General features: G+C 37.3%; 5 protein-coding genes across 16 annotated transcripts; 2 read left to right on the top strand and 3 right to left on the bottom strand.

Annotated features, from left to right (window-relative positions):
• The first annotated feature begins 1,087 nt into the window (after nt 1-1,087).
• On the top strand, nt 1,088-3,601 carry LOC104084677 (subtilisin-like protease 4). The gene has a single exon (XM_070182761.1). It carries the CDS (start codon nt 1,227-1,229, stop codon nt 3,453-3,455), a length of 2,229 nt encoding a protein of 742 aa, XP_070038862.1. The 5' UTR covers nt 1,088-1,226; the 3' UTR covers nt 3,456-3,601.
• Nucleotides 3,602-6,234: 2,633 nt separating this feature from the next.
• On the top strand, nt 6,235-10,559 carry LOC104084676 (copper chaperone for superoxide dismutase, chloroplastic/cytosolic). 5 transcript variants are annotated; one of them, XM_009588592.4, is made up of 6 exons: nt 6,235-6,611; nt 6,883-6,909; nt 7,884-7,956; nt 8,063-8,197; nt 8,478-8,677; nt 9,861-10,220. In XM_009588592.4, exons 1-6 carry the CDS (start codon nt 6,330-6,332, stop codon nt 10,104-10,106), a joined length of 963 nt encoding a protein of 320 aa, XP_009586887.1. In that variant the 5' UTR covers nt 6,235-6,329; the 3' UTR covers nt 10,107-10,220. The 5 variants fall into 5 exon arrangements, with proteins under 5 accessions (XP_009586887.1, XP_009586888.1, XP_009586889.1 ...); XM_009588593.4 differs by lacking the exon at nt 6,883-6,909 and having other exon boundaries at nt 9,861-10,559; XM_009588594.4 differs by lacking the exons at nt 6,235-6,611; nt 6,883-6,909 and adding an exon at nt 7,307-7,464.
• Nucleotides 8,252-15,266, bottom strand: LOC104084675 (nudix hydrolase 14, chloroplastic). Its single transcript, XM_009588591.4, has 7 exons — nt 14,887-15,266; nt 13,633-13,738; nt 13,104-13,181; nt 12,738-12,830; nt 12,498-12,590; nt 11,636-11,734; nt 8,252-11,043 (listed from the first exon to the last, which is right to left on the bottom strand). The coding sequence occupies exons 1-7, from the start codon at nt 15,141-15,143 to the stop codon at nt 10,819-10,821; spliced, it is 951 nt and encodes a 316-aa protein (XP_009586886.1). The 5' UTR covers nt 15,144-15,266; the 3' UTR covers nt 8,252-10,818.
• A 479-nt stretch (nt 15,267-15,745) lies between these two features.
• Nucleotides 15,746-17,951, bottom strand: LOC104084674 (enoyl-CoA delta isomerase 1, peroxisomal). Of its 2 annotated transcripts, none has more exons than XM_009588590.4 (2): nt 17,033-17,951; nt 15,746-16,423 (listed from the first exon to the last, which is right to left on the bottom strand). In XM_009588590.4, the coding sequence occupies exon 1, from the start codon at nt 17,798-17,800 to the stop codon at nt 17,066-17,068; it is 735 nt and encodes a 244-aa protein (XP_009586885.1). In that variant the 5' UTR covers nt 17,801-17,951; the 3' UTR covers nt 15,746-16,423; nt 17,033-17,065. The 2 variants fall into 2 exon arrangements, with proteins under 2 accessions (XP_009586885.1, XP_018622350.1); XM_018766834.3 differs by having other exon boundaries at nt 15,746-16,569; nt 17,033-17,935.
• Nucleotides 17,952-18,472: 521 nt separating this feature from the next.
• On the bottom strand, nt 18,473-27,648 carry LOC104084672 (uncharacterized). Of its 7 annotated transcripts, none has more exons than XR_011410613.1 (9): nt 27,399-27,648; nt 24,627-26,287; nt 24,385-24,535; nt 24,148-24,295; nt 23,830-24,078; nt 23,176-23,472; nt 21,105-21,172; nt 19,986-20,055; nt 18,473-19,137 (listed from the first exon to the last, which is right to left on the bottom strand). XR_011410613.1 is itself a non-coding variant. In XM_009588587.4 (7 exons), the coding sequence occupies exons 2-6, from the start codon at nt 26,272-26,274 to the stop codon at nt 23,197-23,199; spliced, it is 2,472 nt and encodes an 823-aa protein (XP_009586882.1). In that variant the 5' UTR covers nt 26,275-26,287; nt 27,399-27,648; the 3' UTR covers nt 18,473-19,137; nt 23,176-23,196. The 7 variants fall into 7 exon arrangements, 3 of the variants coding, with proteins under 3 accessions (XP_009586882.1, XP_009586883.1, XP_070038859.1); XR_011410614.1 differs by having other exon boundaries at nt 18,473-19,099; XR_011410615.1 differs by lacking the exon at nt 21,105-21,172.
• Nucleotides 27,649-27,769: the final 121 nt, after the last annotated feature.

Below are 27,769 nucleotides of genomic sequence, written 5' to 3'. Positions count from 1 at the left end.
CCTTGCGTCGCCAGCCTAACGCCAGCTTTAAGCCTGGCCTTTGCCTTGCAACGCCAGCTTCAAGCCTGGCGTCGCCAGGTTCTCTCATTCACTGCTCCCGCGCACGCTTTCGACTTGTAGGTCTCCTTTTTCTTCTACTTTCATCTCCAATTCACCTACACATAAAATGGACCCTATTACACGCAAATAAGGTGTACTTTATCATTAAAGCGTATAAAAATGTAAGGCGAATAATGTGCTACACCATAAATTATAGCCACACATCACTAATCATCTAAAATACATTGGATTAGACTAATCTAATATTTTGAAATTAAAATTTTATATCCAAACACTATACAAAAAGTACTACAAGTTACAATTCTTGATAAATCACAGTGGAGTCTCTACTACTAGTTCCCCTTGACAAAAATAGGAGCTTCAGCATTTAAGAAAATCTACATCAAAGGTAATATATACTCCCTCCGTTCACTTTTACTTGTTCAGCATTCTAAAAAATATATTTTTACTTTTACTTGTTATTTTTAGCACATCAATATAAGACAATTTCTTTTTTCTTGCTATACATTCAGTATTAATTACTCATTTCAAATTATTTTCTCAAATTATTAAAAATATGCATCAATTATATGTGTATCATGATAAATTATATATTTTATTTATTATTTCTTAAAAGGTGTGTAAAATTCATAGTGTACCAGTAAAATTGAAGGGAGTAGCTTCTATCATATCTTACTAATGATGGTAGGTCAACATTTATTGAACAGCTTCGTTAGCTAAGTTGAAAACTAAGAGCAAATGTGTGCCGACCAGAGCATGATTTACCCCAACTTTAAACGGAGGGTACCGTTTTGCAATCAATCAGGACAATTTTGGATATTTCCCCGTTAGGATAAGCTTCAATAATATTTGAATGTGGCCCATTATTGGTCGAGTCATTACTACCATTACGCCAGTGGACAACTTTATATCAATCATTCCTCCAAAAAGAAAAGTCAAATATGTACAAATTTTACAACGAACAACTTTACTTCAATATCGGACGAGTCAGATGGTTTGCTAATTAATTGGTTATACCATATATTTCTATCCTAGTCTAATTCACAATAATGATACAATAAGTTTCACAGAGGAAGTACTATATGTAGTAGCTCCAAATTAAACTGAAAAATATATCAACTTCACTTTTCAAGTGCATTATAAAAATTAGCATCCCATTTGCAGCCATGGGATTCTTGAAAATCCTTCTATTTTGCATTTTTTGCTCTTTCCCATTGCCTAGTTTCCAGAGTGATTTAGAGACTTATATAGTCCAAGTTGAACCACCAGAAAGCCAAATTTCTACTCAATCATCATCAATGGATTTAGAGAGCTATTATCATTCTTTTTTGCCTAAAACTACATCAATTAGCTCAAGTGAAAATGAAGAGCCAAGAATGATCTACTCCTATCACAATGTGATGAAAGGCTTTGCAGCAAGATTAACTGCTGCACAAGTGAAGGAAATGGAAAAGAAACAAGGCTTTTTTTCTGCACGGCCACATAGGATATTGTCCTTGCAAACTACTCATACTCCAAGTTTTCTTGGTTTGCAACAGAACATGGGTTTGTGGAAGGATTCCAACTATGGGAAAGGCGTGATCATCGGAGTTTTGGACACTGGAATTTTCCCTGATCATCCTTCATTTAGCGACGTTGGGATGCCTCCCCCGCCTGCTAAGTGGAAAGGATTTTGTGAGTCTAATTTCACGACAAAGTGTAATAACAAGATCATAGGACTCAGGTCTTTTCGATTTGCTGAAGGTTCCCCGATAGATGATGATGGACATGGTACACACACAGCTAGCACAGCTGCAGGAGCTTTTGTGAAAGGTGCCAATTTCTTTGGGAATGCAAATGGCACAGCAGTTGGTGTTGCCCCTCTTGCCCACATAGCCATATATAAAGTATGCAGTTTTGCTACTTGTAGTGATACTGATTTTTTAGCTGCCATGGATGCAGCTATAGATGATGGTGTAGATATCATTTCCGCATCTCTTGGTGGATTTTCTAATGGTCCATTTCATGATGACCCTATTGCTCTTGGGGCGTACAGTGCAACAGAAAGAGGTATTCTTGTTAGTTGCTCTGCAGGCAATCGCCAATTTGATAACTCTGTAGCAAATAGTGCCCCTTGGATTCTCACAGTTGGCGCTAGCACTCATGATAGAAAACTAAAGGCCACTGTTAAGCTTGGAAATAAAGAGGAATTTGAAGGAGAATCTGCTGATGAGAAAAAGACCTCAAACTCAACATTCATCGCTCTATATGATGCTGGAAAGAACGCAAGTGATCAAGATGCCCCTTTCTGTAGATCGTGGGCGTTGACTGATCCTGCTATCAAAGGTAAGATAGTCTTGTGTCGAAAAGATTGTTGTAGTCTCACCAGTAGTCAAGGAGAGAGTGTAAAGAATGCTGGAGGCGTTGGCATGATTCTGATCAATAATCCGGAAGATGGTGTCACTAAATCAGCTACTGCTCATGTCCTTCCCGCATTAGATGTTTCACATGAAGAAGGAGAGAAAATTAAAGCCTATATAAATTCAACTTCAAATCCTATTGCTGCAATTACATTCCAGGGAACAGTAATAGGAGATAAAAATGCTCCTATAGTTGCTTCATTTTCTACTCGAGGACCAAGCAGAGCAAATCCTGGCATCTTAAAACCTGATATTATTGGTCCTGGTGTTAATGTCCTTGCTGCTTGGCCTACCACCGTGAATATCCCCAACAAAAACACAAAGTCTGCATTCAATATTCTATCTGGTACCTCAATGTCTTGTGCTCACCTTACTGGCATAGCAGCTCTTCTAAAGAGCGCGCATCCTAATTGGTCTTCTTCTGCTATTAAGTCCGCAATCATGACAACCGCTGACACATTAAACCTTGCCAAGAATCCAATATTAGATGAAACGCTCAATCCTGCTAATATCTTTGCAACTGGCGCAGGACATGTTAATCCGTCAAGAGCAACTGATCCTGGACTAGTTTATGATACACCATTTGAGGACTATTTACCTTATTTATGTGGTTTGAACTACTCAAATCGAGAGGTAGGTAACTTGTTACAACGCAAGGTAAATTGCTTGGAGGTGAAAAGTATCCCTGAAGCGCAATTAAATTATCCTTCATTTTCCATCAGACTTAGATCAACTCCTCAGACATATACTAGAAATGTGACCAACGTAGGAGACGCCAAATCATCTTACAAGGTGGAGATAGTTCAACCAAAAGGAGTTGCTGTGAAAGTTAAACCCTCCAAGCTAAACTTCTCTATGTTGAACCAGAGATTAACATACCAAGTGACTTTTTCCAAGACAACCAATAGCTCAGGCAATGAAGTTGTTCAGGGATTCTTGAAATGGACTTCTAATAGGCACTCTGTGAGAAGTCCAATTGCAGTTGTGTTGGTCTAGTGAAACGTACAAGATTGGCAGTTCTAGTTTTCTATTTACTCTTTCTTTATTTTTCTCCCTTTTCTGGTGCCATGAACAATGGACTTGTATTAATGCTTTCAATCTCAAATGCAGAATAAGTGCATAAAGTACTCATTTTGATTTTAGTCAAATGCTGTTAATATCTTTTCTGTATATGTTATTATGTTACTTTTCATTCTTTCACTTTTCTTGATTTAGTTAATGGTGTTTGATAATTTTATCAGTTTTAAATGCTTTCATCATGTCTTGTATAGGTAGTAGGTAGAAGAATTAACTCAAATATATAATAGTCACCCACCTAATTAAAATTTATGTATAATGTGTGTAAAAATGTGTATAATTTATTTATACTGGTTAGAAAAATTAAATCGTGAATCTGGCTATTTGCGTAACAAAATTATATTTCCCACGGAAGTATGATTGTCTTTGTCGGCATTAGCTACTTGCCATTAAATACTTCCACTCCAAGTGGGCAAAATGTTAGAGACTATATATATCCAATAAAATACAAACATCTTCCAATAACCTTAGTAGGGTTTCACCTATTTTCTTTATTGACCCGTTACATCAAGGGTCCACGCGCTTATTACTAAAGTATTTAAGTTATATACAAGCATAAGAATTTTCTAACTTCTCATGTCCCTCGCAACATTCTCCTGGGCATGAAGGAAACAAGCCAGTCCTCTACTAAACCCAAGCCCGTGATTGAAAAACTCATCCCGGAAGAAGAATAGCCCGCTTTCTAGTCGACTGATCATGTTGATCATATAACTGGGAGGTAACATGTCACATTAGAGATGAGCGATTGGATGTGTCCTCTAATCACCACGACGAGACTGGTCCTTCTTTTAGTAGGCATGGACCAAGCGTACTTAAGATAAAATAAAACTTATTTCAAGAACTTCCTCAAATAAAATAAAATAAAGTTTTTATGTTTTGTGTGTTAATAATGTCAAAAGTTGTTATGTTATCAAGCTAAATTGACCTGCAACAAGAAGTAATATAAAAAGAAAATTCGGCACTCTACGGCCAGCCGGCCAAACATATGGCAAGAAATGTCCCAATTTATTATTATTGGCATGTTTTAGCCAAGTTTGGTAATTTTAATAAAAATAATTAACAAAGTTCAAAATAATTTACCTTCTTCTACCATTACCATTCCTCCAACGTGTAGTATTATACCACCACATCAATGCCACCATTAAAACTACCAATGCCTTCAATATATCACTATAACTATGTCATAAACCCATTGAAATCACCGAATTATGAAGAAGATCTTGACTGTTGATCGAGCTTTTTGCTCTCAAATCTGAAAATTGAAATTTAAAAAGTGTTATAAGCCGGAGTGGGTGTTCAAAGATCTTGTTAATAACAATTGTGTGAAGCTTGTACTAAATTTTGAGCTCATTTTCGAAATTTTGAGCTGGGCCGTCGAAGAAAACGAGCTGAACGCGGTGTATATCTATGTATATTTCACTATGTCTTTGTATATCTTTCAGGTACATCCGTATATCTCCAATATATCATGTATATTCTTTATATCACATGAAAATCCATGTGGATATACACAATATATACACGTGATATATATTATCGTACTGATGTTATTAAAATTGATTTTAGCTCCAAATTTTAACTCCAAAGCAGTCCAAATCACCTCCAATCTTCCTCAAATTTTGTATAACTTCGTATAGGTTTTCCCAAGAATTTCAACCACACCCATTCAAAACAACGAAAAAATTTCAAGTTTCAACTTGAATCTTTAAATGAGTTTTAAATGGTGAGATTACAATTTATTATGATGATGTAAATCATCATCGACAGTTTCAGATGCTGTGTCTATTAAAATTGAATGAATTAGAAACATATCCAAGATCTCTTGAAAACTCTATAAAAACCTCAAGATCTCTTGTATCTCCGTCCATTTGGGAGAATTTGGCTATTATTGTCAATTTATTTGGGCTACAGTTGGTAAACCTAATATTTGACCGAAATGTTGCTAATAGTTATTAGCAGTATAAAAGTTACAGAAATATAATACTTATTTAGGGTAGTCTTTAACTTTTGACCTCCCTTGCCCCATAGGCAGAACTTCAAAGTCAAAAGTTAAAAATGTTGCCCATGGGTAGTGGTGGCAAAATGGATTTAAAAAACAGTTATCCATCTATATTGATATTATCCACTAAAAATGGGTTGGATAATGAACTTTTTAAAAACAGATCAAATATTGATAAGGAGCATATTATCGACTTAGAAAATGGATAACTAATGGGTTTAACTTTTACATTTGTAAAGACTCAAATTGGGGGTTCCTCAAGTTTGAGAGACTAAAAATTCTCCCAAATGTGATTATATTCAAGAAACCATGGATAATATGAATATCCATATTATCTGTCGGTTAACTATTTTCTATCCGTATTAAATACGGGTCGGGTCGGATAATCCATCCGTTTTTTAAATTATCCGTTTTCGACCCACTCATATCCGACCCGCCAATTTGCCACCCCTACCCATAAGACAAGCGAGAGACTACACTTGTTAAACTTGAAGTTCTGCCCACAAGACAAGCGGTGTGACAAAAATTCAAGGCCATCCACTTTGAGGGCTATTTGTGTACTTCACCCATTACTATTAGTAGTGGTATATATGTGTCAATTTTCCAAAATAAAACGAGGGCTAGTAGTTATGTGGCCCAATGAAACAGCCCAATTAGCTGAATACAGGAAGTCGATGATTCTAGAATCTAGATTGCGTTCCGAAGTCTAACGACGACTCTCTCTCTCTCTCTCTATCTCAACTGTTAAAAAATTGGAACCGAAAGCTGAATGAATATAAAAGGATTGTGAAAATATGGCATTTTTGAGGTCAATTGTGACTGCAAAAACAACCGCCATTGCTGCTGTTATTCCAGCTTCTGCTTTTGCTATTTCTTCCATTTCCTCTTCCTCCTCGTCTTCTTCTTCTTCTTCTTCTTCTTCTTCTTCTTCGCACTTCGAACGCTTATCGAAAAATCTAAAATTTGCTTCGAATCCGAATCTCCGATTAAGCTTCGCGAAGAATATAGAAAAATCAAGTCCTCCTTCAGCTCTTCATATGGACGCGCCTTCTTCCAATCACCAAACTTCCGTCGAGGTATAATTTATTCCTTTTAACTCTTGTATTTTTCTTAAATTTGTTGAATTCTCCTAGGCTGATTCAACATATAAGCCGTGGTTGCACCGGAACTAATTCGGATATTAAGTGGTGCATTTACACTATTAGTCTCTTTAAATTTGAGATTCACCTCTATTCCTAAACCACAACTGCAAACTAGTATATTTTTAATTTCTTTTGTGGTTTATTGGTTTTTGGCAATCAATTGATGTTATAGGTCTAATTCAGTAATTTGATTTTTCATTTTTAGAATGGTGCCGTCTTGCCTGAGTTACTGGTACGTTCTCCTTTAGGCTTTAGTATATTTTTCTATGTAGTTTTGATTTGAGAGGAAAAATGAGAAATGAGTTTAACTTATATATAGAGAGTGTAAAGGTCACTCAAAAAGATATCTTCACCATAAAATATGGGATTTGTAATCTTTAAGACAAGGCAGGTTACCTACAATAACAGGTAAATGTGATATGATAGTATAAAATTCTTTACACTATTGTGAATATATTAGCATATCTGGACCGGTACAATAAATAGGGACTCTTGTACCGGCAAACAAGTCTATTATGGTAAATATGGTAACTGTGTACTTTTGATAGTACTACAATGCAGTACAACATTTGAGTGAAAGAAAGGTACAATATAGTACAATATCAATCTAGGACCAATCTTTTCTCCTTTGCTTTAGGTCGATCAACTAACATCTTGTGTAAGAAGGCAGGGCAGAGCCTTATATAGTGCTCTGTTATAAGCAATATTCACTTGTAAAAAAAATGTATACTTTTTCTTTTGACTATATAATACAAGCGGGTCTTTTTCTCCTTGATTAATTGCTTAGGTAAATTCCTCATGCATATACTTTTGCTTTTGACTATATAATTCAAGCGGGTCGTTTTCTCCTTGATTAATTGCTTAGGTAAATTCTTCATGCTGGCTGTAATGTGATTGATTTGTCAAGAATGCTGATCTTTATTGGGTTTTTCCTTAAAGCATCTCTTAATGTTAGTGCACCAACTTATGCCGAGGATAACCCATTTTTGTTGTTATCGAAGAGGGTTTAATTTTTGCGGTTCGCATTTGGTTTTACTAGTTTTGTTGTGAGTTGATGATTTTTAGGGTTGGGGAGTGGAGGGCTTGCATTATGTTGGAATTATTCTAATATAGAATGTCTCATAAGAACTCATAACTTCTGATTGTTATGTCACATTACTGTTGCTTTCTCACGTTAAATTGATGGTATTGTCGACTTGGTGACAGACAGAATTTATGGTGGACATGTCGTGTCAAGGCTGTGTTAAGGCAGTCAAGAGCAAACTGCAAACTGTTGAAGGTAAGTGCTAAAAACAAGAAATCATGCCTTGGCATGAGGCTTTTTTTCTGTAAAAAACTCATCAATTTGTTTTAGCATTGAAAGAGATCTTTTGTGTGGCTTTTAGGTGTTAAGAATGTGGATGTGGACCTCGATAATCAAGTAGTGAGAGTTCTTGGATCTTCACCTGTGAAGATTTTGACAGAAGCCTTGGAGCAAACAGGTCGAAAAGCCCGACTGATTGGACAAGGAGTTCCGGATGGTATTGTTCCAATCTTAAAGCTAATTGTATATCTGATGTTGTCGGTTAGTACTATAGAAAGTTTGTGAAGCATTATATTTTCACATCTCTGGCTATGTTCACAGGATGACCAGAATCAGCTATGCCTATGATTATTGTACATAATGTTTTCTAAAGTGCTGAACTGAGAGAATGAATGCAAACGAGGGATCATAAGCAGTTACCTCATGAGCTTTAGATTTCTTCAGCTTCATCTTCTGCGATGTATCCAACAGTTTTATGTGTTTACCATGCTTTGTAGATTTCCTTATATCTGCTGCTGTTGCGGAATTCAAAGGGCCAGACATTTTTGGTGTTGTTCGCTTGGCTCAAGTCAATATGGAATTAACTAGGATTGAAGCAAACTTCAGTGGACTGACACCTGGAAAGCATGCTTGGTCAATTAATGAATTTGGTGATTTGACGAGGGGGGCAGCTAGTACTGGGAAATTGTATAGCCCAGTAAGAAATACTCAGAAAAACGTCTGATTTAAATATGATATGTTATATTCCCCTGTTCCTGTGAACTCTACATAGGTGATACCTATTAGTTGAGAATATGTTTGTCATGGTAGCACTTTTACTCTGTCTTATGCTTTTCTAGGAGAGCCGTTTAGCCTTTCAGAGTTTTATACGTCATCAATAGAAAATATAAAGAACTTCTAGTACTTTTTATTTTTATTTGTATGTTATTGGCCTGAGATAAGTTTAATTGGAGTAACATGGTTAGTGAGATAGCCGACCCAGTGTTGTTTGGGATTGAGACAAAGTTGTTTTTTTCCTCCTTTTTTGGTCGGGGGCATGGATTCTGCAGTTGCCGTTATCCTTACACAGAGAAATTGAGGGAATCAGCATGCTTATCTATTATTTATGCAGTCAAGTTCTCAACTAATCTCACTTATGGATGCTTTAAGTGCTTGAAGGACTATGATTAATACTTTTAAGTGGTCCATTGTCAATGAAATGTATCTAATAATCCATGCTGTTAGTTATGGAATGGAAGTTGTCTGGAAACAGGATACTCCAAAGGGTGAAATGAATATCTACACTTGCTTGTTGTGTTAATTCTTTCCTTGTTTTGTAGTGTCTAAAGGTGCCCAATGGACGAAGTTCTAATGCATGATTGGTTTGTGTGGGTTTTGAGTAACACCATGTACAAGTTACTATTCAAGCTAAGATGTACCTATACGCTGTCCGATTCCCTTCTATTTTTTCCTGCTCTGGGAGTGGGAGATGGGGGTTTACTTGGTGAAGGCCATGCATTTAACAGGGTGGTTAGGTATTGTGACCTTTGTAGTCCTTCTTGCTTTGCCTAATAGTAAAGAATTTGGTGTAAGGTGATAAATGATAAAATGGTGAGTATCCTGATAAGTTCCTTTGTTCTGGAAGGGTCCGCCATTTCCCCCTCACGAGATTGCATGCTTGGTTCCTTTCTTCATGACTTCTATATTGAGAATATTTGGTAGTGATCTGACAATCTGGGAAAAACTAAAACAAGATGGTTGTTCCCACAGTGATATCATAATACAAACGGGAATATCTATTTTGCTTTTCTTTTTCCCCCCTTAGCCCTGAACATTGTATTGAAAAAAGTTGCACCAAAAAGTGATGTGCTGCACTTTCTGATCTTTTTTCCAATTTTCAGCCACTTGGTGACCTGGGAACACTGGAAGTTGACGAGAAAGGTGAGTCATTCTATTCTGGTGCTAAAGAGAAGCTGAGAGTTGCTGACCTGATTGGGAGAGCCATAGCAGTATATGCAACTGAAGATAAATCGGATCCAGGACTTAAAGCAGCAGTGATAGCTAGAAGTGCAGGAGTTGGTGAGAACTACAAGAAACTCTGCACTTGTGATGGTACAACTATTTGGGAAGCAACCAACAAACTTTGAACACTTACACTATCTTAGACCTATATGTTCTTTGTATACTACATCTCCATCAAGCTTAATTTGGGATGGCAGGGTCGTTTTCCAACTGCAATAGGAAAATACTTTCTTCAGTGATGTTCGACGTTCAACATTTTCAAGCTGCAACCAGTAAGATTTTGCTCTAAAGGATTGGAAGTAAGACTAATTCCCATGGGTTTTTCGAGACAAATAAAAAAATTCAATTTGGCGTGTTTGACTCCAAATTTAGAAGCAATCAGTTTCTTTTACTTTATTTAATATGAAAATAAGTCGCAGCAAGAGATGTTTTGAAGAAGATACAAGCTCATAGCTAAATAGCAGTGCCATGTTGTTGTGATAACAACATCCTGAAGCCAATTTTACCCATCCATACCAGGAACAGAATTAACGGTAAAACGGAATAGAGTTAATACATTTGTCATTTTTTAGGACTTCCGTTAACTGTGCAAGGACCAATCTCCTCTTTCCCTTTTTTATTATCTTTTTCGAAATGATAAAATTGTGTTCTATGCAAAACAGCTTTTGTGTGTCTAATGTACAAAAGTTCAAAACTAAGCAACAGATGCAGTTGCCAGGAGTGTTCGCCTAGGAATACCCATAATGTATAAGTCATCTGCCTAAGATATACCATCATCTATTCAGCCAAGCAAACAATAAAGTAAATTGAGATAAAAATGGGAGAGAAAATATTAACTCAAGGCAGCAGCCCATCTCTTTTGGCCATCTCATAGAGGGCAATTGCGGTCAGAGCCTTTGCGTCAGCTGTGGCACGCCACAGTTTATCATATGGAACCACATGCACCTTAATCAGCTCCCCATGGTCTCGTAGTCCAGTTTCTTTCCCTTGCAGTTGTTGGATTTTCTCTTTGCTGACATTTCCTCTGTATAGAAACAAACTGATCTCCTCATCACAGCCACCCTAACATCGAAAGAATAACAAAATCACAGAAATATAGTGTTGGAGAAACATAAAAGGCAGAAATAATAATGAAAAGTCCCCATCTTTTAAATGCGAAATATAGACCCAACGTAAGGCGATAGACCTGATGTAGTCACCCTACTCTGAACCTCATGCATAGTGGGTGCTCAGTGCACCAAGCTGCCCTTTTTTTTTTATCTGAAATGCGAGAAAGAAGCTACTGCTGTTCCAGAAAATGGCAGCTTTTCCATGCCGATTATAATTTTTACTATGCTGAAAAACCATGACTGGGGCAAGGTTCGCAAAATTTATAATTTCAGTGCGCATGGAGCAGTATCCAACGTCATTCCAGGTTCCTAACACTAGAGCAAGTAGTGCAATGAATTGAAACTACTGACCACTAGAAGTATTAACCGTCAACATTCTTTAAATACGAGGCTAGAAGCAACTATAACATTTACCCTTTCATATACTTTTTAGCAGAAACTAGCTGTTTATGCAAATTTTTCTACTTATTGTTCCCATAATTCAAAATCCAAGAGAGCATGTGGTCAGAATAGTCTGAGTCTTATAGAAGATGGTGGAAGCTTACAGGAGAAGGAAAAACTCTTCCCCCAGTCGATGCATCAAGAAAAGCCGTGAGGTCGACCATATCATGAACATTCAGGTGTATTCCAGTTTCTTCCTCAACCTGAGACATATAGATCAGATACTTAAATTAGAAGTTCGGCCAAATAGCAATGTCAAACTCTCCGATTTTGCCATCCACTGATATATATGCACATCCATAAGTATTCAAAAGCAGCACTTGATTATACAGTATAATGCAACTAAGTTGTCAAATATGTAAAACAGATAGTTGCTTGTCAAAAGGAAGTTACAATGTTCCTATAAGGATCAGTAGAGCCACACATACACAAACATCAGCAAATTTCTGGATTCTATTAACTCATCAGAAAAGAAGGAACTTCCATTGATTAGTCGAGAAAGGACAGAATAAGAGGAATCCAGTTCATTATGCAATAATAAACCAATATACTATGTAATTGAGCCACGAAACAAGGGAACAGCTTTCCCCAGTCTAGAAAATTTTGAGAAAGTTCATATTCACTCTGTATGTATCTTAATGAGTCAACTGCAGCATATGCTGACTAAGTATTGGCTCATTGTATTATCTGGAGAAATTTTTACTTCATCTTTTGAAGATTCATGTGTTCTATTTCCTTGTACCTCAGGCTGTCGTCAACCAGGTACAAAAGCCTATATGGGCTAGTAACATGATTATTCCTTTTCTTGCTGTTAAGTTGGCTGCTTGCAATCTGTGACCAGAAAACAGTAACTCTGACATGAAATGCCTGTGCATGGATGAATATGTGATAGCTTTCGGCATCATATTGCCTGGATTATTTGGGGTGGGGAAGGGGATAATGCTTTGATAGAGAGGAAAGAGAGACCTCTCGAACTGCTGTTCCAGCAAAGTCACCATGGTCATCATCCAACATTCCTGCTGGCAATTCCAAAATTAGCCTCCCAACAGGTACCCTAACCTTTCAAACAATTTGAATGTTTTTTAGAGTTAAAAAGGTAATAGAGGTAGAGAACCTTCATAGATTTCCTCACCTAATCAGTATTGTGAGATAATTTTCAACATTATATAAACAGAGGAGTTGATGGTTGGAACTTGGAAGACCTACCTGTTCCGTAAGCACAGCATACGTCTCACCCTCAGAATCCAAAAGGATTAGCACTGCAACAGCTGGACCCCGTGCAAAGACAATACCAGGAACCTACACACAAAAGAAGTAATAGTGACTGAAAAGAAATTGCCCTTGTCGCAACCAAGGCTAAGCTAGGAAAAAGAAAATGGAAGACACAAATCATTGTAATGTTAGTAATGACAAGCTATGTCAAGAGTACTGTATTTTCCGTCGCTCTAAGATACTTGGACAAAAGACTCAGTATAAACAAAATAAATTAAGGAAACCACAGCTTTAAAAGAATCTATTCATAGTCCGACTGAATGAGTTACATAAATGGGATGGGAAATTCTACTCAGATACCTTTTGACCTGTCTCCTTATCAATAATATCTGCTTTGAACTTTAGAAACCCCAAACGCTTTCCAAACATATCTACACCCTGCTCAAACACATAAAAAGGAAAATCAGCTGTAAAGCAAACTTAATGCTTGCAGTAGCAGGACCGACAACAGATTGAAATTCGGCGTTAGTCACTATGTCTCCAGTCACTGATATTGCAACTTAACATCGACACATAACATGAAGAAGGCAAGAGCACAACTGACAGCCATGTCAGGCTGTCAGTGCAGCATGGCAATCTTTAAGGAGCATAAGGTGCCAATAAACCTAAATATTTATTGGTCTAATAAATGTTAATTGGACATAATATACTCAACAACAATGTAGTTAAGCAGCATCAGTCAAGATAAAAAGACATGCCATTTTCCTCCAGCATTATCCAATTTTTAATAAATTTAGAAGGGCTCTGGCAACAATGTAATTCATCCAAGCTAGTGAACAAATAAAAGTCACAATCTTCATACTTTAAAAGAACAACTTGAGATTGAGACCTGAATAAGAACTTGTCTTAAAGACATAGCTCCATTAACCAGCAGTCCTGTTTCAGCTTGTATGTTCTTTAACCACTGCTTAAACAATGAGGATTCAATAGCATTCCTACAAGGAAATAGATATTTCACTCAATCCAAAGCCATTGTAAGAAAAGTCTGAACCTTTACATAAAATGCTTCCTCTTTTGAAGATCTTCCAGAAATCTGACTACAAATGCCATATTAAGAGTAAATTACATAACCCTAGAAGAAAGGAAAAAAGCAAAAAGAAATAGCAACTGGAGGGACTTCCACCAAACAGCCATTTTAATTCAAAGCCAAACCAAAAAAAATGCTTCACCCTTTTCCCGAAATACTTGAAACACTTACTTAACCTCACAACAAATGCCATAGTGAGCATGCATAAGTTGAATGCTAAAATGGCACATCAATATAGCAACTGGAGGGACTTCCAAACATGCTCACTCAAACTCCATACAAAGCCATACAAAGAAAATGATTCATCTTTAACATAAAAATGCTTGCTTGATTTTTTTTTTAAAAAGCTTGAATGACTTCTTAATACATCACTACAGATATTTATATTAAGCGTGAATTATGGAAGTTGCTTGCTAAAAGTTAGAATCCCAAAAAGAAAAAAAGAAAGATATAACAAATGGAGGGACGTCCAAACAGCTCACTTAATCCTAAGCCATACCAAGAAAAATCATTAATCTTTAACATAAAAGAAGCTTCCTTTCTTTTCAGAAAGTCTTTAACTTCTAAAACCCTCAAGACAAAAGCCATATTAAGTGTGAATTATATAGGTTGAAAGCTAAAATTAGAACCCCAAAAAGAAAAAAAGAAAGGTATAACAAATGGAAGGACTTCCAAACAGCTCAGTTAATACAAAGCCATGCCAAGAGGCAAGAAGAATGCTTTAATCTTAAACATGTAAAAAAAAAAATCCATTTTTTTCAAAATCATGAAAAACTTCCAAAACACTCTCTACAAATACCAAATTAAGCGTGAATTATATTAGCTGAAAGCTAGACATAGAACACTCAAAAAGAAAAAAGAAAGAAAGAAAGAAAGAATAAATGGACGGACTCCAAAACAAATCATTCATGCCAAGAAAAATGATCAATCTTTAACAGAAAAAAAGCCAAAAACTTCATTACAAATACTATATTAAGGCGTGAATTACAATAGTTGAATGCTAAAAATAGAACCCCAGAAACAGAAAAGAAAGAAATAGCGAGTGAAAGGACTTGCCTGAACTGGGCATTGGAGACGCCGGGAGCAGCGATAATAGAAACGGGTTGACTGAGTTGGGCTGGAAGATTGATTGTGTGGGTAAGTTGAGAAGGTGGGTTTGTTGACATTTTCGCAGAGAAGGTTCGAGCACAAGTTTTAGGCGAAAGGGTGGAAGAGAAGAAGGGGAATTTGTTGACAGGCTTCAATAATGGAATTCCACAACGTGGCACTGCCACTCTCATGATTCCCGGCTGAAATGAATTCTTAAATATCATAACTAGTTTACATCAAGTTTTTTCTCTTCTTTTTTGGTTGTCTTGGTTCTGCCCACAATGCAGAGAGCTCTCACTTCTCACAGATTGCTTTATAGCCTGTTTGGCCAAGCGCTGATTTTGAGAATTGCTGAGAATAAATTTGGGTGTGGCTAATTTATTAGAAACAATTAGTAGCCAAACTTTTAAAATAAGTGCTTGTATTTTTATAAGTGTTTTTAAAAAAAAGTACTTTTTGAAGAGAACTATTTTTTTTATGTTTCTATTCCTACTCAAAAATACTTTTTTTCTCAAAAAGTTTGACCAAACACTTCACAAAAAAAAAACATTAAAAAAAAATATTTTTAACTTGGAGAATTTTGATCAAATAGGTTACGGTTCCTCCCAAACTTAATATATACACTTAAGAAAAGTCACTAGATAAGTACACCTAATAGATTTCGTCCGAAAATTTGAATGAATTCTGATAAAATACCAAGCTCGAATATATAATGTTCAAATCTTGAATTTACCTGTCTCTCGAGTTGGAGGATAATAGAAAAAAAAAAAAAAAAAACTCACTACTTTCACACAAAATTTGATAATTGGAGAAAGACGAAAGGAAATGAGTCAAAAGCCACTGAATTCGGTATTGGGGCATTTATTCAAGAGCAAACACATACATACACCAAGGGAAAGCCAACTACATCTACACCTCTGAGAGTCTCCAATCCTACTACAAGAGGGAGCTGAGGGAAGTAAACTTCACAACGTTTGTGGACAATTTCTTCTAACAAAATAATACTTATTCATAATACAGTATAATCAAACATAAAATCGTATGGTCCAGAAGTCATATGATGTCTATATTACAAAATATTCAATCTTTTCCAGCGTTTATTCGTTGGAGGAAAAGACACCAACAATCAACTACAAGATGAGCAATGGAAAAGCTGCTTCAGATCTAGACTTAAACACAAAGTTAAGCAAGAACTAGCCGAGATAATGGGAGCCTTAACCAAGTGTCCACGAGCAACATATGGCGCAATTTCCTTAGCCAGAAGCTGGTATTAAAGAGAAAACACAACTTCACCCTGCAGCATACTTCCTCTTCCCTCATTATACTGAATCTGATGTTGAAATTAGTGTCCGCGCCATCTCAAAGCACACACAATTCTACACGAACAAATGGTAAGTCTTCAACGGATGCAGCCACCAGGAGAAGCTAACACATTTTACAACAAACTGATGATTGTGGAGGCAGCACTCAGAACTCATCCTTTTGATGCGGATGTTGAATTTGCCTGGTTTGCCACAGTAAACTTATTACTAGTAACAGATCCTGATAATTCTGAGTGGCAATTTTTAAAATGGAAGGGATCCAAAAAATATAGACTTGAAGGAAAGATGCATGATATAATTTCAGAAAGCCAATCCATAATCCTCAGTCCTGCGTGAAATTTATAATTGTAACTTGTATTTGTAAAGTTAGTCACTACTCAGCATTCGTTACTGATTGCTCCTTGTAATACCAGTTTATGAATAAACAACAATGCAATAAAACCTCATACTACTTTATTCACAATATTGCAAGTAAATGCAGTCCAAACAACGAACATTTTCTCATCAGATTCAAGAAGCCACACTCAGCATTAACCTTGTCTTACAAATTTGTGGGGCGCATAATCCTGCATAATCATCATCCAACGATTGTTTGTTTTATTCATGTTACAACTTCAAGTGACCAATCATTCATGGTTGGACAAGTACATATGGGAGGATCTAGTGTTTTGATTACCGGTTCGCGTGAAACCACTAACTTTTATCTAGACTATATATATATATTAAGAAATTCACTAAATATCTATAAATATTTGAGCGTGAACCCAATCGTTAATGCAATATTAATTTACTCATAATCTTCAAATTTTGAATCCGCTGATCAGTCAGAGCCTTGAGAGATTCTTGTTTGGCTCCTCCTCCTTGCCATAATCTCCTACAGTCTCATCAGAACCAAGAGAATTTAGTAGCTCGACATACAAAGTTTTCCTACAATCAGCATACACTTTCCCATCCCAATTTCTGCTCATCAATTCTTCACCTAACCTCACAGCTGCCTCCACAGTCTCCTCTGCTCCACTATGAGCCGAATCCACGATCCCCATTTCAACTCCCATCTCAGCCGTCATCTTAGCCGATTTCAACACCACCTCACGCCAAACCGCCGGCGACCCAACTTTACACTTCAACAAAGCCGAAAACCAAATGGGTATCTTAAACCCAATATCAAGCTCACTCATATAAAGAAACCCTCGATCCTTACGCATAAGAACATAATCATGCGAAAGGGCGAAGATAAAGCCGGCAGCAGATGCGTGTCCAGTGACAGCAGCAATTGTGGGCATAGGCAAGGTGATTAAGTCGTAGACAAGAGCGCGGAGTTTCTTAGACATGAGTTGTGGGCGAGCTTTGTCAACTAAGGCCCACTTAAGATCGTAACCATTGGAGAAGAATTTTCCTTGGGCTGTGGTGATCAAAGCGGAAGAGGAAGAAGCTGATTCAGATCGGAGACGGCGGAGAGCGGCGGCGAGGGAATCAATAAGGTTGGGGTGTAAACGGTGCTCATCAGTGCCAGTTAAGGTTAGGAGGAAGATGTTGCCTCTCTTCTCTAATGTACACATACCTTCCGTTTGTCTCCTTCCTATGGCTGGATTTTAGCAGCTATAGAAGATTGTCCGTACTAAAAAGTAGAGGATTTTTGGTAGATAAAAGAAAGAAAGTGAACAGAAATGAAGATATTATTGGTTCTTGATTAAGGGTGTGTTTGGTGCTAAATTTAGTAAATGAATAATATGATCACTTATTTTTTTATTTTTGGTTGGTGAGTGACTTATTTTTGGGAAACAGCCGTACCAAAAAAACGCTTAACCTTTATAAAATCAAAATGCTTCCTGTTATCAAAATTGTTGAAGAACTTCAAATATCTCACTATAATGCCCTATTAAGCCTACACCTCTTAAAGTCTTAAACATGCCATAACATTTTTATAGATAAAAGCTTTTGAAACTTATGACTTTAAACAAATCATAATATTTGTGTGACTATAAATATTTCTGATTAAGAAAATATAAAAAATAAATAAATCTTTTTTACACGAACTAGTAAGAAAATAGTGATAATCTTTTTTAAATGGATGGAGTAATATACTTGCAGAAAAATCATCAAATTTATTTTTCTAACAACAAAATCATTAAACTTTCACTAAATATCATAAAATATCATTCTTGCCAAAATATGGTCACACACAAATATGAGAATTGGAAGAAAGACGAAATAAAATGAGTCAAAACACATTGAATTCGGTATTGGGGCATTTACTCAAGAGCAAAGGGATATATACACCAAGTGAAAGCCAATTAAGCCTACACCTCTGAAAGTCTCCAGTCCCCTACTACAAGAGTGAGCTGAGGGAAGAACCGCTTCATAATGTTTGCCAACAATTTCTGCTAACAAACTAATATTCCTAATTCAGAATAATCAAACAGAAAACCGTATAGTCCATAAGTTGTATGATGTCTATGTTAAAACATTTTCAATCTATTCCAGCATTAATTTGTTGGAGGAAGAGAGGCCACTATCCACTGCGGAATGAGCAATGACATAGCTGCTTCACAATCCAGACATAAATACCAAGTAAAACAAGTAGTAGGCGAGATAATGAGAGCCAGAAGTTAGTATAAAGGAGCAACCGCCACTTCACCCTGCAGCATACTTCCTCTTGCTGAACTGAATCTGATGGTCAAGTTTGTGTCGATACCATCTCAAAGCACACACAGGTCTTCATGAACAAAGGGTAAATCTTCAAGGGATGCAGCCACGGGCAGAAGCCAACGCATTTTACACAGGTTTATGGGTCCACAGAAACTGATCTGGAGGCAGCACTCAGAACTCATCCCTAAGTGTTGAATGTTGAATTTGCTCTGGATTTAAATGGTGAACATATTACTAGCAACAGATCCTGATAATTATGAGTCGAAATTTCAAGAATGGAAAGGATACGGAAAACATAGGCATGAAGGACACATGCAGAATATAACTTCAGAAACACATAGGCATGAAGGGCATATGCAGAATATAACTTCAGAAACACATTCCATAATCCTCACTCCTGTGTGAAATTTATAATTGTAAGTAATTGTCACGTTGCTTCTTGCTACATAGAGAAATCAATCAGTAGTCAGCATTCTTCCCTAATGCTCCCTGTAATAACAGTTATAACCAACAATGCGATAAAATCTACTACTCCTTTATGCACGATATTGCAAGTCAATGCAGTTCAGACAATGAGCATTCTCATCAGATTAAAGAAGCCAAAATCTTCCACATTCACCTTATCTTACAAATATCTGATGCGCATTAATCCTGCATAATCAATGTCCACAATTGTGTGTTTTATTCATGTCATGAAACCTCAAGTGACCAATGATTCATGGTGGATATGTGCTCTTATTTTGGTAATATTACCAACTTCAGGTAAATAGGTGTCACGACCCAAAAACCTAACCTGTCGTGATGGCGCCTATCGTGGAACTAGGCAAGCCAACTCATTTCCAAAGTAAAACGATAATTTCATTTCAAAGATAATTTCAAGGTTATTTAACATAAAACCTCCAAATTAAAGAGTTTAAATCAAAGAAAAACAGAAGTGCGGAAAAGAAAAGCCTGACATCGGGGTGTCACTAGTCATGAGCATCTACTACGATCTGTCTAACAACGTCAAGGCTAACTCAGCCTGGAAAATAGCTAAATACAACTAGAGGAAGACAAGAGGGAGAAGAGCAGGGGCTGCGATCGCCAAACAACTACCTTGCTATCTCCAAGAAAATCTGCAACCAGAACACTCAATAACCGCTACCGTGTCCAGCCACACTTGATTCTGCACACAAGGTGCAGGGAGTAACGTGAGTACGCCAACTCAGTAAGTAACAACAATAAATAAAGACTGAGCAGTAGTGACGAGCAATAAAACATATAACGTTCATATCAGGAAATCTCAGTAAAATACCACATGCTTTTAAAAATCACGATTTGAATCAAACATCTCGTTTAAACCCAGTTCCAGTAAAAAGAAAATCATATAAAGACATCTTTCCAACAGTTTTTCAAACAAAGGCTCAATGCAAAGGTGAGCAAAAATGTTGAAATCATAAACAGCCCCTCGGGCAAACCTCACAGTCACTCTTGCCACTCGGGCAAACCTCACAGTCACTCTTGCCTCCCAGTCACTCAACACTCGGCACTCGGCACTCGCACTCAGTAGGTACCTGCGCTCACTGGGGGTGTGTACAGACTCCGGAGGGGATCCTTCATCCCAAGCGCTATAATCTGCACGGAAAACTCACGTGCGATAATAATAAAGTATGCTGCAGGCGGGCAGCCCCGATCCACACTCATCCTCACAAATCAGGCCCTCGGCCTCACTCAGGTATGCTGCAGGCGGGCAGCCCCGATCCACACTCATCCTCACAAATCAGGCCCTCGGCCTCACTCAGTCATAAGTATCTCAAGCCACTCGGGCATTTCAGTAAAACAGGGCATTCGGCCCAAAACATTTATATGCATCAAAATAGAGTCATAAACTGAGTTATGCGGTAAACAAGCATAAACATGACTGAGTATAGATTTTCAATCAAAAATAATGAGAGGATGGTAAGAAACAGCCCCTAAGGGTTCAAACAGCATTGGCGCAAGGCCCAAACATGGCATTCAGCCCAATTTACATAAATCTTTCTAAATCATATAAGTATCAATGGTTTCAACAAAGTATGCAACTTTACAGTTGCTACGGGGCGGACCAAGTCACAAATCCCCAACAGTGCACGCCCACACGCCCGTCACCTAGCATGTGCGTCACTAAAAATAGTAGAATGATACAAAAATCCGGGGTTTCATACCCTCAGGACTAAATTTACAATCGTTACTTACCTCAATCCGAGCAATTCTTTATTCCAATAAGCCTTTTCCTCGCGATTCGGCCTCCAAACGCCTCGAATCTTAATCAAAATAATTCGATACAATCAACACGAGGTGTAGGAATCAATTCCATATGAAAAAGCCAAATTTCACAAATAAATCCGAAATTAACTCAAAAATCAACAGTGGGGCCCACGTCTCGGAACCCAACAAAAGTTACAAAATATTAACGCTCATTCAACCACGAGTCCAACCATACAAAATTTTCTAAATTCCGACTCCGATTCGGCCTTCAAACCCTCAAATCAATTTTTGAAACATTTCTATTCTAATCCCCCAAATCATGAAATAAGTGCTGGAAATAATGTTAGAATCATGAATAACGGACCAAATCAAGTTAAAATCACTTACCCCAGTCCAATTTGTGAAGTTTGCCTCTGAAAATCGCCCAAACCGAGCTCCCAAACTATTTTTATGTCAAAAATGGCCAAAAGACCCATTTATAGAGCCTCTGATGTTTTTGAGCGTCACAGGTAGCGTGGGGCGCTGCCTGTGGCGCACTTTCCAGTACCCTTAAATATCCCAGCGTCAGGGCTAGCGCCCCACGCTACCCTGGGCACTCGCGGCGATGGAAAATCTTTTCCGATACGAAAATGGGCATAACTCTCTCATACGATGTCCGAATTCGACGATTCTTTTTGGTATGGCTCAGAAATTTCAATACGGATCTAATTATTCAATCAAATATTAATTTGGAACTCATTTGCTTAATGTGATACACTTATTCTCGAAGAAACGACGTCGAACGTTCTTGAAATGCCAAAATTAAATTTCGTTGACCACCCGAAATTCACCCGAGACCCTCGGGATCTCAACCAAATATACCAACAAGTCCTAAAACATCATATGGACTTACTCGGGGTCTCATATCATGTCAAACGATGCTAAAATTACAATTCACACCTCGGTTCGATCTTTTGAGTTTTCAAACTTTTCAATTTACAAATCTTGTGCCAAAACATGTTAAATGAATCCGGAATGACTTCAAATTTGGCACACAAGTCATAAATGACATAACGGAGCTATTCCAATTTCCAGAATCTGATTCCGACCCCGATATCAAAAAGTCAACCCCGTGGTCAAACTTCTCAAAAATTAAACTTTCGGCATTTCAAGCCTAATTCCTCTACGGACTTCCAAATAATATTCCGTACACGCTCCTAAGCCCAAAATCACCATACGGAGCTATTGGAATCATCAAAATTCAAATCCGAGGCCGTTTATACATAGGTCCATATCCGGTCCGCATTTCTAACTTAAAATTTTCAATTATGAGACTAAGTGTCTCATTTCACTCCGAGTTCCTTCCGGACTCGAACCAACTAACCCGATATAATATAATATTGTTGAATAACACCAAAAGAAGTAGGAATGGGGAAAACAGGGTTACAACTCTCGAAACGACCGACCGGGTCGTTACAATAGGCCAAAGCTAAAATTATCTCAACTAAAAATACACCAAGGTGAAATTAACAGTTTGAGTCAATGACTTCTACATAAATTTAAAGCCGAATAGCAATAACTTTGGCACTGGTCTCTGACAAAAATACCGGCCGAAAAATTTATCATTCCTTGTATGAGGAGAAAAGCCAAATAATCAGAGCACACTTGTTCTGGCAGTAAAATCAACTCCAATTAGTGCACAAATTCTCTCTCAGATGATTTATAGGTTAGCTGAATGACCAGATGATCTTTGGGTATAGAAGGCTAAAGCTACAATACATACAACTAACTATCTATCATGACTAACGTGTTGCACTTACATTTTCTTGATAAGGTAAATAATTATTAATAATGGGATGATTTCCCGTGTTACAGTTACAGGGTATGCACCCAGTCCAAATATGTGGATTGCAAGTCTAGCAACTTCCTCAACAGATTTTATCGAGAAAAAAAAAGAACTTTCTCAACAGATCTGCCTTTGTCTTGGCCCAAAGCATTTTCACCGGAGCCAAAACCAAGGCAAGCTGCAGCTTAAAGGAGTATGAAAGCACAAGTAATGAGAGTCAGATGCATAGTATACCTCAATTGTCCGTAGTCAGATTTATAGACGTGCACTGATTTTATTCATGCTTAATGAGTCCGTAGTCCCTGACATGGAATCATGTATTACTTGTGCAACCCCTTTTGGTGTTTTCTTGCTAGTATTTTGATAACAAAGATAAGACAGTGACTGCAACCATGAAACCAATGTCGGTTTCCGTATAACATCATCCGATTCTGCAACATGTTGATATAACTCGTTGAGAATCATATCCTGGCCATTGGAAGGTAATCTAACGACCAACTGCGCCAGTAACCTCATCAAACTAGGCAGAACCTGAGAGCAAGAAAATGTTTTTATTTGCCATTTCAAGTACATTATGTTGACATAGTGGGCATAAACCATGGCTAGGAAACCTAAGACAAATCAGCATTTGCATAGTTGAAGCATCTCTCCATTTTCTTTTTTCCATTTTAGAAAGCCTCTATCTGAATTCAAGAAAGAGCTCCTACAATTTATTCCAAATACCCAAATTTTCAAATGAGCGAAGAAACAAGAAGTTAAACCGTTAAAGTGAAGTAGCACTCATATTGAGTATTTGCTATCAATAAAATGCACGAAGTCCCTTATGATTTACTTATAACTGCCTAGCTTTAGGTTTTCCAGTTGAAGTCAAACATTATTGCCATTTACCTGTATATCAACAAGAGAAAGGAGACGTAAAAGCAAATCCAACATCTGCTTGAAAGGCTCCAACTCTCCATCCCAACTCTTCCACAAGTCAGTTTTTGGAGTAGCATCAACTGAACTACAAAGGCTATCAGCTTTTTCAATGAGACAGGAGATGCAATAGAATATAGACGGGCTTCCAGCAGGCAGATGTCTAACCAATGCAACAACTCCAGAAGCGAGCCCCTCAAAAGGAGTAATCCCAGGATATCCCTAAACTTTCAGTTAAATCAGAAAACAAGTTCAAGCATCACAGCAATTAACTTTGATAACTTTTATTACCTCTAAAGATCTCTTGGCATAATAGAATACAAGTTGCTCCTTTAATGTAACTCTGTCATCTAGGTCACCATCCTTCCCAGAGGACATGAAAGCGACAAACACTGAGTGTGAGGCTTTAGACACTTTCCCAGTTGGATGCCCCATGTATCTGGTTAAATGTATTAAGAAAACTTCATAAATTCAACCAGGTTTAGCTTTCCTACTTGTTCCTAGATCTATCCATCAGATTCAGGATACAGAAACATGGTTGGAGCCAGCACCTTGCGGAATACAGAGGCTGGTATACATTCTACGCAAGTTGGGATTACTCGCAGATAAAATAATATCCGAGCAGTCTGCACTTCATCAGTAGTCCACAAATATTCCATTTTCCGAAAGCTAGAAGGTACTGCAAGGAAAAAAAGTAATGTTTTGTGAAAGACTGTAATAGAACAAACATACTGACAATTACAAACATGCAGGGGAAAAAAATTCACAACCAGCTTGGTTTGTCATATCATCATAAGATGGAAGAGATTCCACAAATGAGACACAGGCAGATTCATTCTCCTGAACCCTTGTAACAACTGCTCTAATCGTATCCATATACTCTGGCAAACGCATTCTGCGAAAATATTCCATACAAGAAAATGCAACCAATATCCTCACTGAAAGTCTCATTTGAATTTCTTGGGGAGCACCTAAAACTAACTTGTGCTTTGTTACTGCCAAGGCAAAGAACACAACCATGAAGAAAGCAGATTCAGCAATTTTTTCCAGATTCTCTAATAGCACTTCCTCCCTATCTCGAAGCATCAAAGCAACCTGCCGATGCCACATATAGACATCCCAACAGTAATTCCATATGATATCCTCTACAGCACTTCGGTTTTCTTCATCTGCCAAGACATACTGATTGCAAAAAACACCAGTTATGGCCCCTGCTTCCTTAAAAATAATGGTGTCTAGATGTTGCTGGACCTCATTGAGAACTAATCTCACCAAGTTTCCAGAAGGTGATTCTTGGATTTTGACATAAATACGTGGCAAGGGGAAGATTTCAGTCAGCAATGCTGTAGTGAGGCATAGAAACACATGAGCTTGGTAAGAAAATGGACCACTTTTAGATAAAGCTAATGATAGACACTGTAACAAAAAGGAGTTTCTTGGCTCAACGGTAGCATAATCAGCATCTCTGGCACTAGAAACTAAACCATGCGCAATAATCTCGATACGTCCCTCTGCAGAAGTCTTAAACTCCATTAATGCTTTCTGTTCAGATCTATTGATGACTCTTAATACTCCAGCAGCAGCCATGACTACAGCAAACAAAGAGAATGTTGGTCGTGTATTCTTCAATACCTCTCTACTGAAAAGATCAATCTTGTCTGTAGAGTGGGAATTGATAAAATTTGAAAAACTCCATTCCATTAGATGCAGTACCATGAGCCCATTAGACACACTAGCAGAAGGACCATCACTTTTATCCCACAATTCCATTAAACAACAGAGAACTCTAACAAAATAAATGTTCACAGAAGAAGATAAAGCATAGCCAATTCCTGCAAGAACATTGGGGATTGCCCTTTCAGACAAGCGGATCAATCTATAATCTTCTTCAAGGAGCTGGCAGAGCAATTTCGAGCAGACCGTTTTAGATTTTTCGGATGCTGAAGGTACAAAAGAAAGAGCACCAAGGAGGAGAACACCTTCAGAGAAGAAAGATAAGCTTTTGTTCGAATGAATATGTCCAGAGAAAAGGTGCAAGAGGACCTCCACCGCTGAATCAATGACCCCAGGAGAATGTCTAGATGATTTCCTAACCCAAATATACAGAAGCGTGACAAATAAAGGATAAGATTCCTGCGGAAGGGAGATTTTTTGTGAGGACAAAATAGATAGAAGAAGCTTTGCTTGTGGATCAGCAATATAAAGAGAGAACTGCGCATTGACGAGTGTCCTTAGAGATTGGTGGTGATTTGAATGGAATGACTTATTTTGAAGGGAGTCCCTAAGATCAGCCCATGCTCGGATGATAGTTTGGGCTGATGTCGAAGAAGGATGTCTCAACATCATATTCTCGTGGTTGCCACTGCTGCTGCATAGCCATTCTTCAAGGAATACATATTCAGCTTTCTTTGCCATCATGTAAATTATAAAACTGCAACATCAAGCATTGCAAGTAATCAATAAAAAAGACTGCTACATGCGCTAAAGAATAATTAAGAGCAAACTAATTATCTAACCAAGTCTCATCAATGAACTATAATCACAACAAAATTTGCACCAAATACGAGTACAAGATTTAGGTGATTAAAAGTTATCCACCACCTCAATGACATATTTTTTGCACCAGCTAACCCCGCTTCATGAAAACAAAAGTAACTAGCAATGATTTGCTTTCAGCTCTCAAAAGGATTATCCCCCTTATAAGCTGGGATAAAAGAGGGGAAGGGGTTGGCTTTATTTAGTCAATAGAATTATTCAACAATAGAATTTGTTACTCAATAGATATAGCGAGAGAAGTGTTATAGATAACATTTTTGCTCCAGTCTTCTGAACTGATCAAACAGAAGAGGTGTAAAAGAAAAGACAGTGTTTACTCCATAGAGTTGAATAAGGGAAGGGTTTTTTTTTCCTTAGCAATTTCAAATTCATTTAAGCAACAAACAATAATGACAAGTAGGATGATTTTCTAGAATTCTCTCCAGCACATTGTCATTTTGAAAGAAAGATCACAACATGTTGGGAGAATACACTATCAAAGTCATCGCAAGTTTATTTTACAAGAACAACAACTGCTACACCTCAATCCCAAACAAATTTGGTCGGCTATATGCATCCTGACTGACCGCGCTACTCCATTTGAATTGTTTATCTTCCCAACACGCAAAAAAAAGTAGCACTGACTATCTAAGGCTTCTCTAATCAACAAGAAAATTAAGCTAAACACACAAGGGAAACTTGAAATGACAATGAGTAATCAAAAGCAAAAATAAGAAATCAAAGTTGCAAGATAAAGGGAAAGCCAAAAAAGAAAAGTAGCCAAGCAAATATTAGAGTCGGAGACATTCAGAAAGCAAAGATATTTACTTTCTAACAACATTAACATCTCTTAGGACTTTCTTCGAACAGGAAGCAAGCAGCACATGAAACACCTGTATGTCAATATCTAGCAGCAATTTTATGGATAAAACTGAGAAAAAAATTGACTACAATAAGTAGAATTTGGGAAATCACAAACACCCATAGAGGAAAATTCCAAACTTTACCCTTTTACGAGCTGTCACTTGAGTGCCAAGTTCATTGGGTTCGGAAGAAGTTCCAAAACAGAAGTTGCTGCAAGATTTGAAATTATATGAAAAATATGGACCCTTTTTCTATAAACCAGAATTTTATGGTCAATTATTATCCAATTAAACAGTTTTACTACAATTTCTGAGGAGAAAAGAAGATTGTGTAAAGTTGGAGAGCTATGGCGACATAAGGAGTAACTACCATTCTATTTAATATTTAGTTATCTCTTCTTGTTGACACTGTATTCAAGAAAAATATTACACTTCACATATATTAAAGGGAAAATGAAAAATAAAAACAGCAAGGAGTAATACTTCGAAAAAAGGCAATAAATTAGATTTTTGTT

Source organism: Nicotiana tomentosiformis, chromosome 8 (assembly GCF_000390325.3).
Source record: "Nicotiana tomentosiformis chromosome 8, ASM39032v3, whole genome shotgun sequence".
In the NCBI taxonomy this organism is placed as follows: domain Eukaryota; kingdom Viridiplantae; phylum Streptophyta; class Magnoliopsida; order Solanales; family Solanaceae; genus Nicotiana; species Nicotiana tomentosiformis.
Note: the sequence above shows the minus strand (reverse complement) of the source record. Positions and strands in the feature narration are given on the sequence as shown.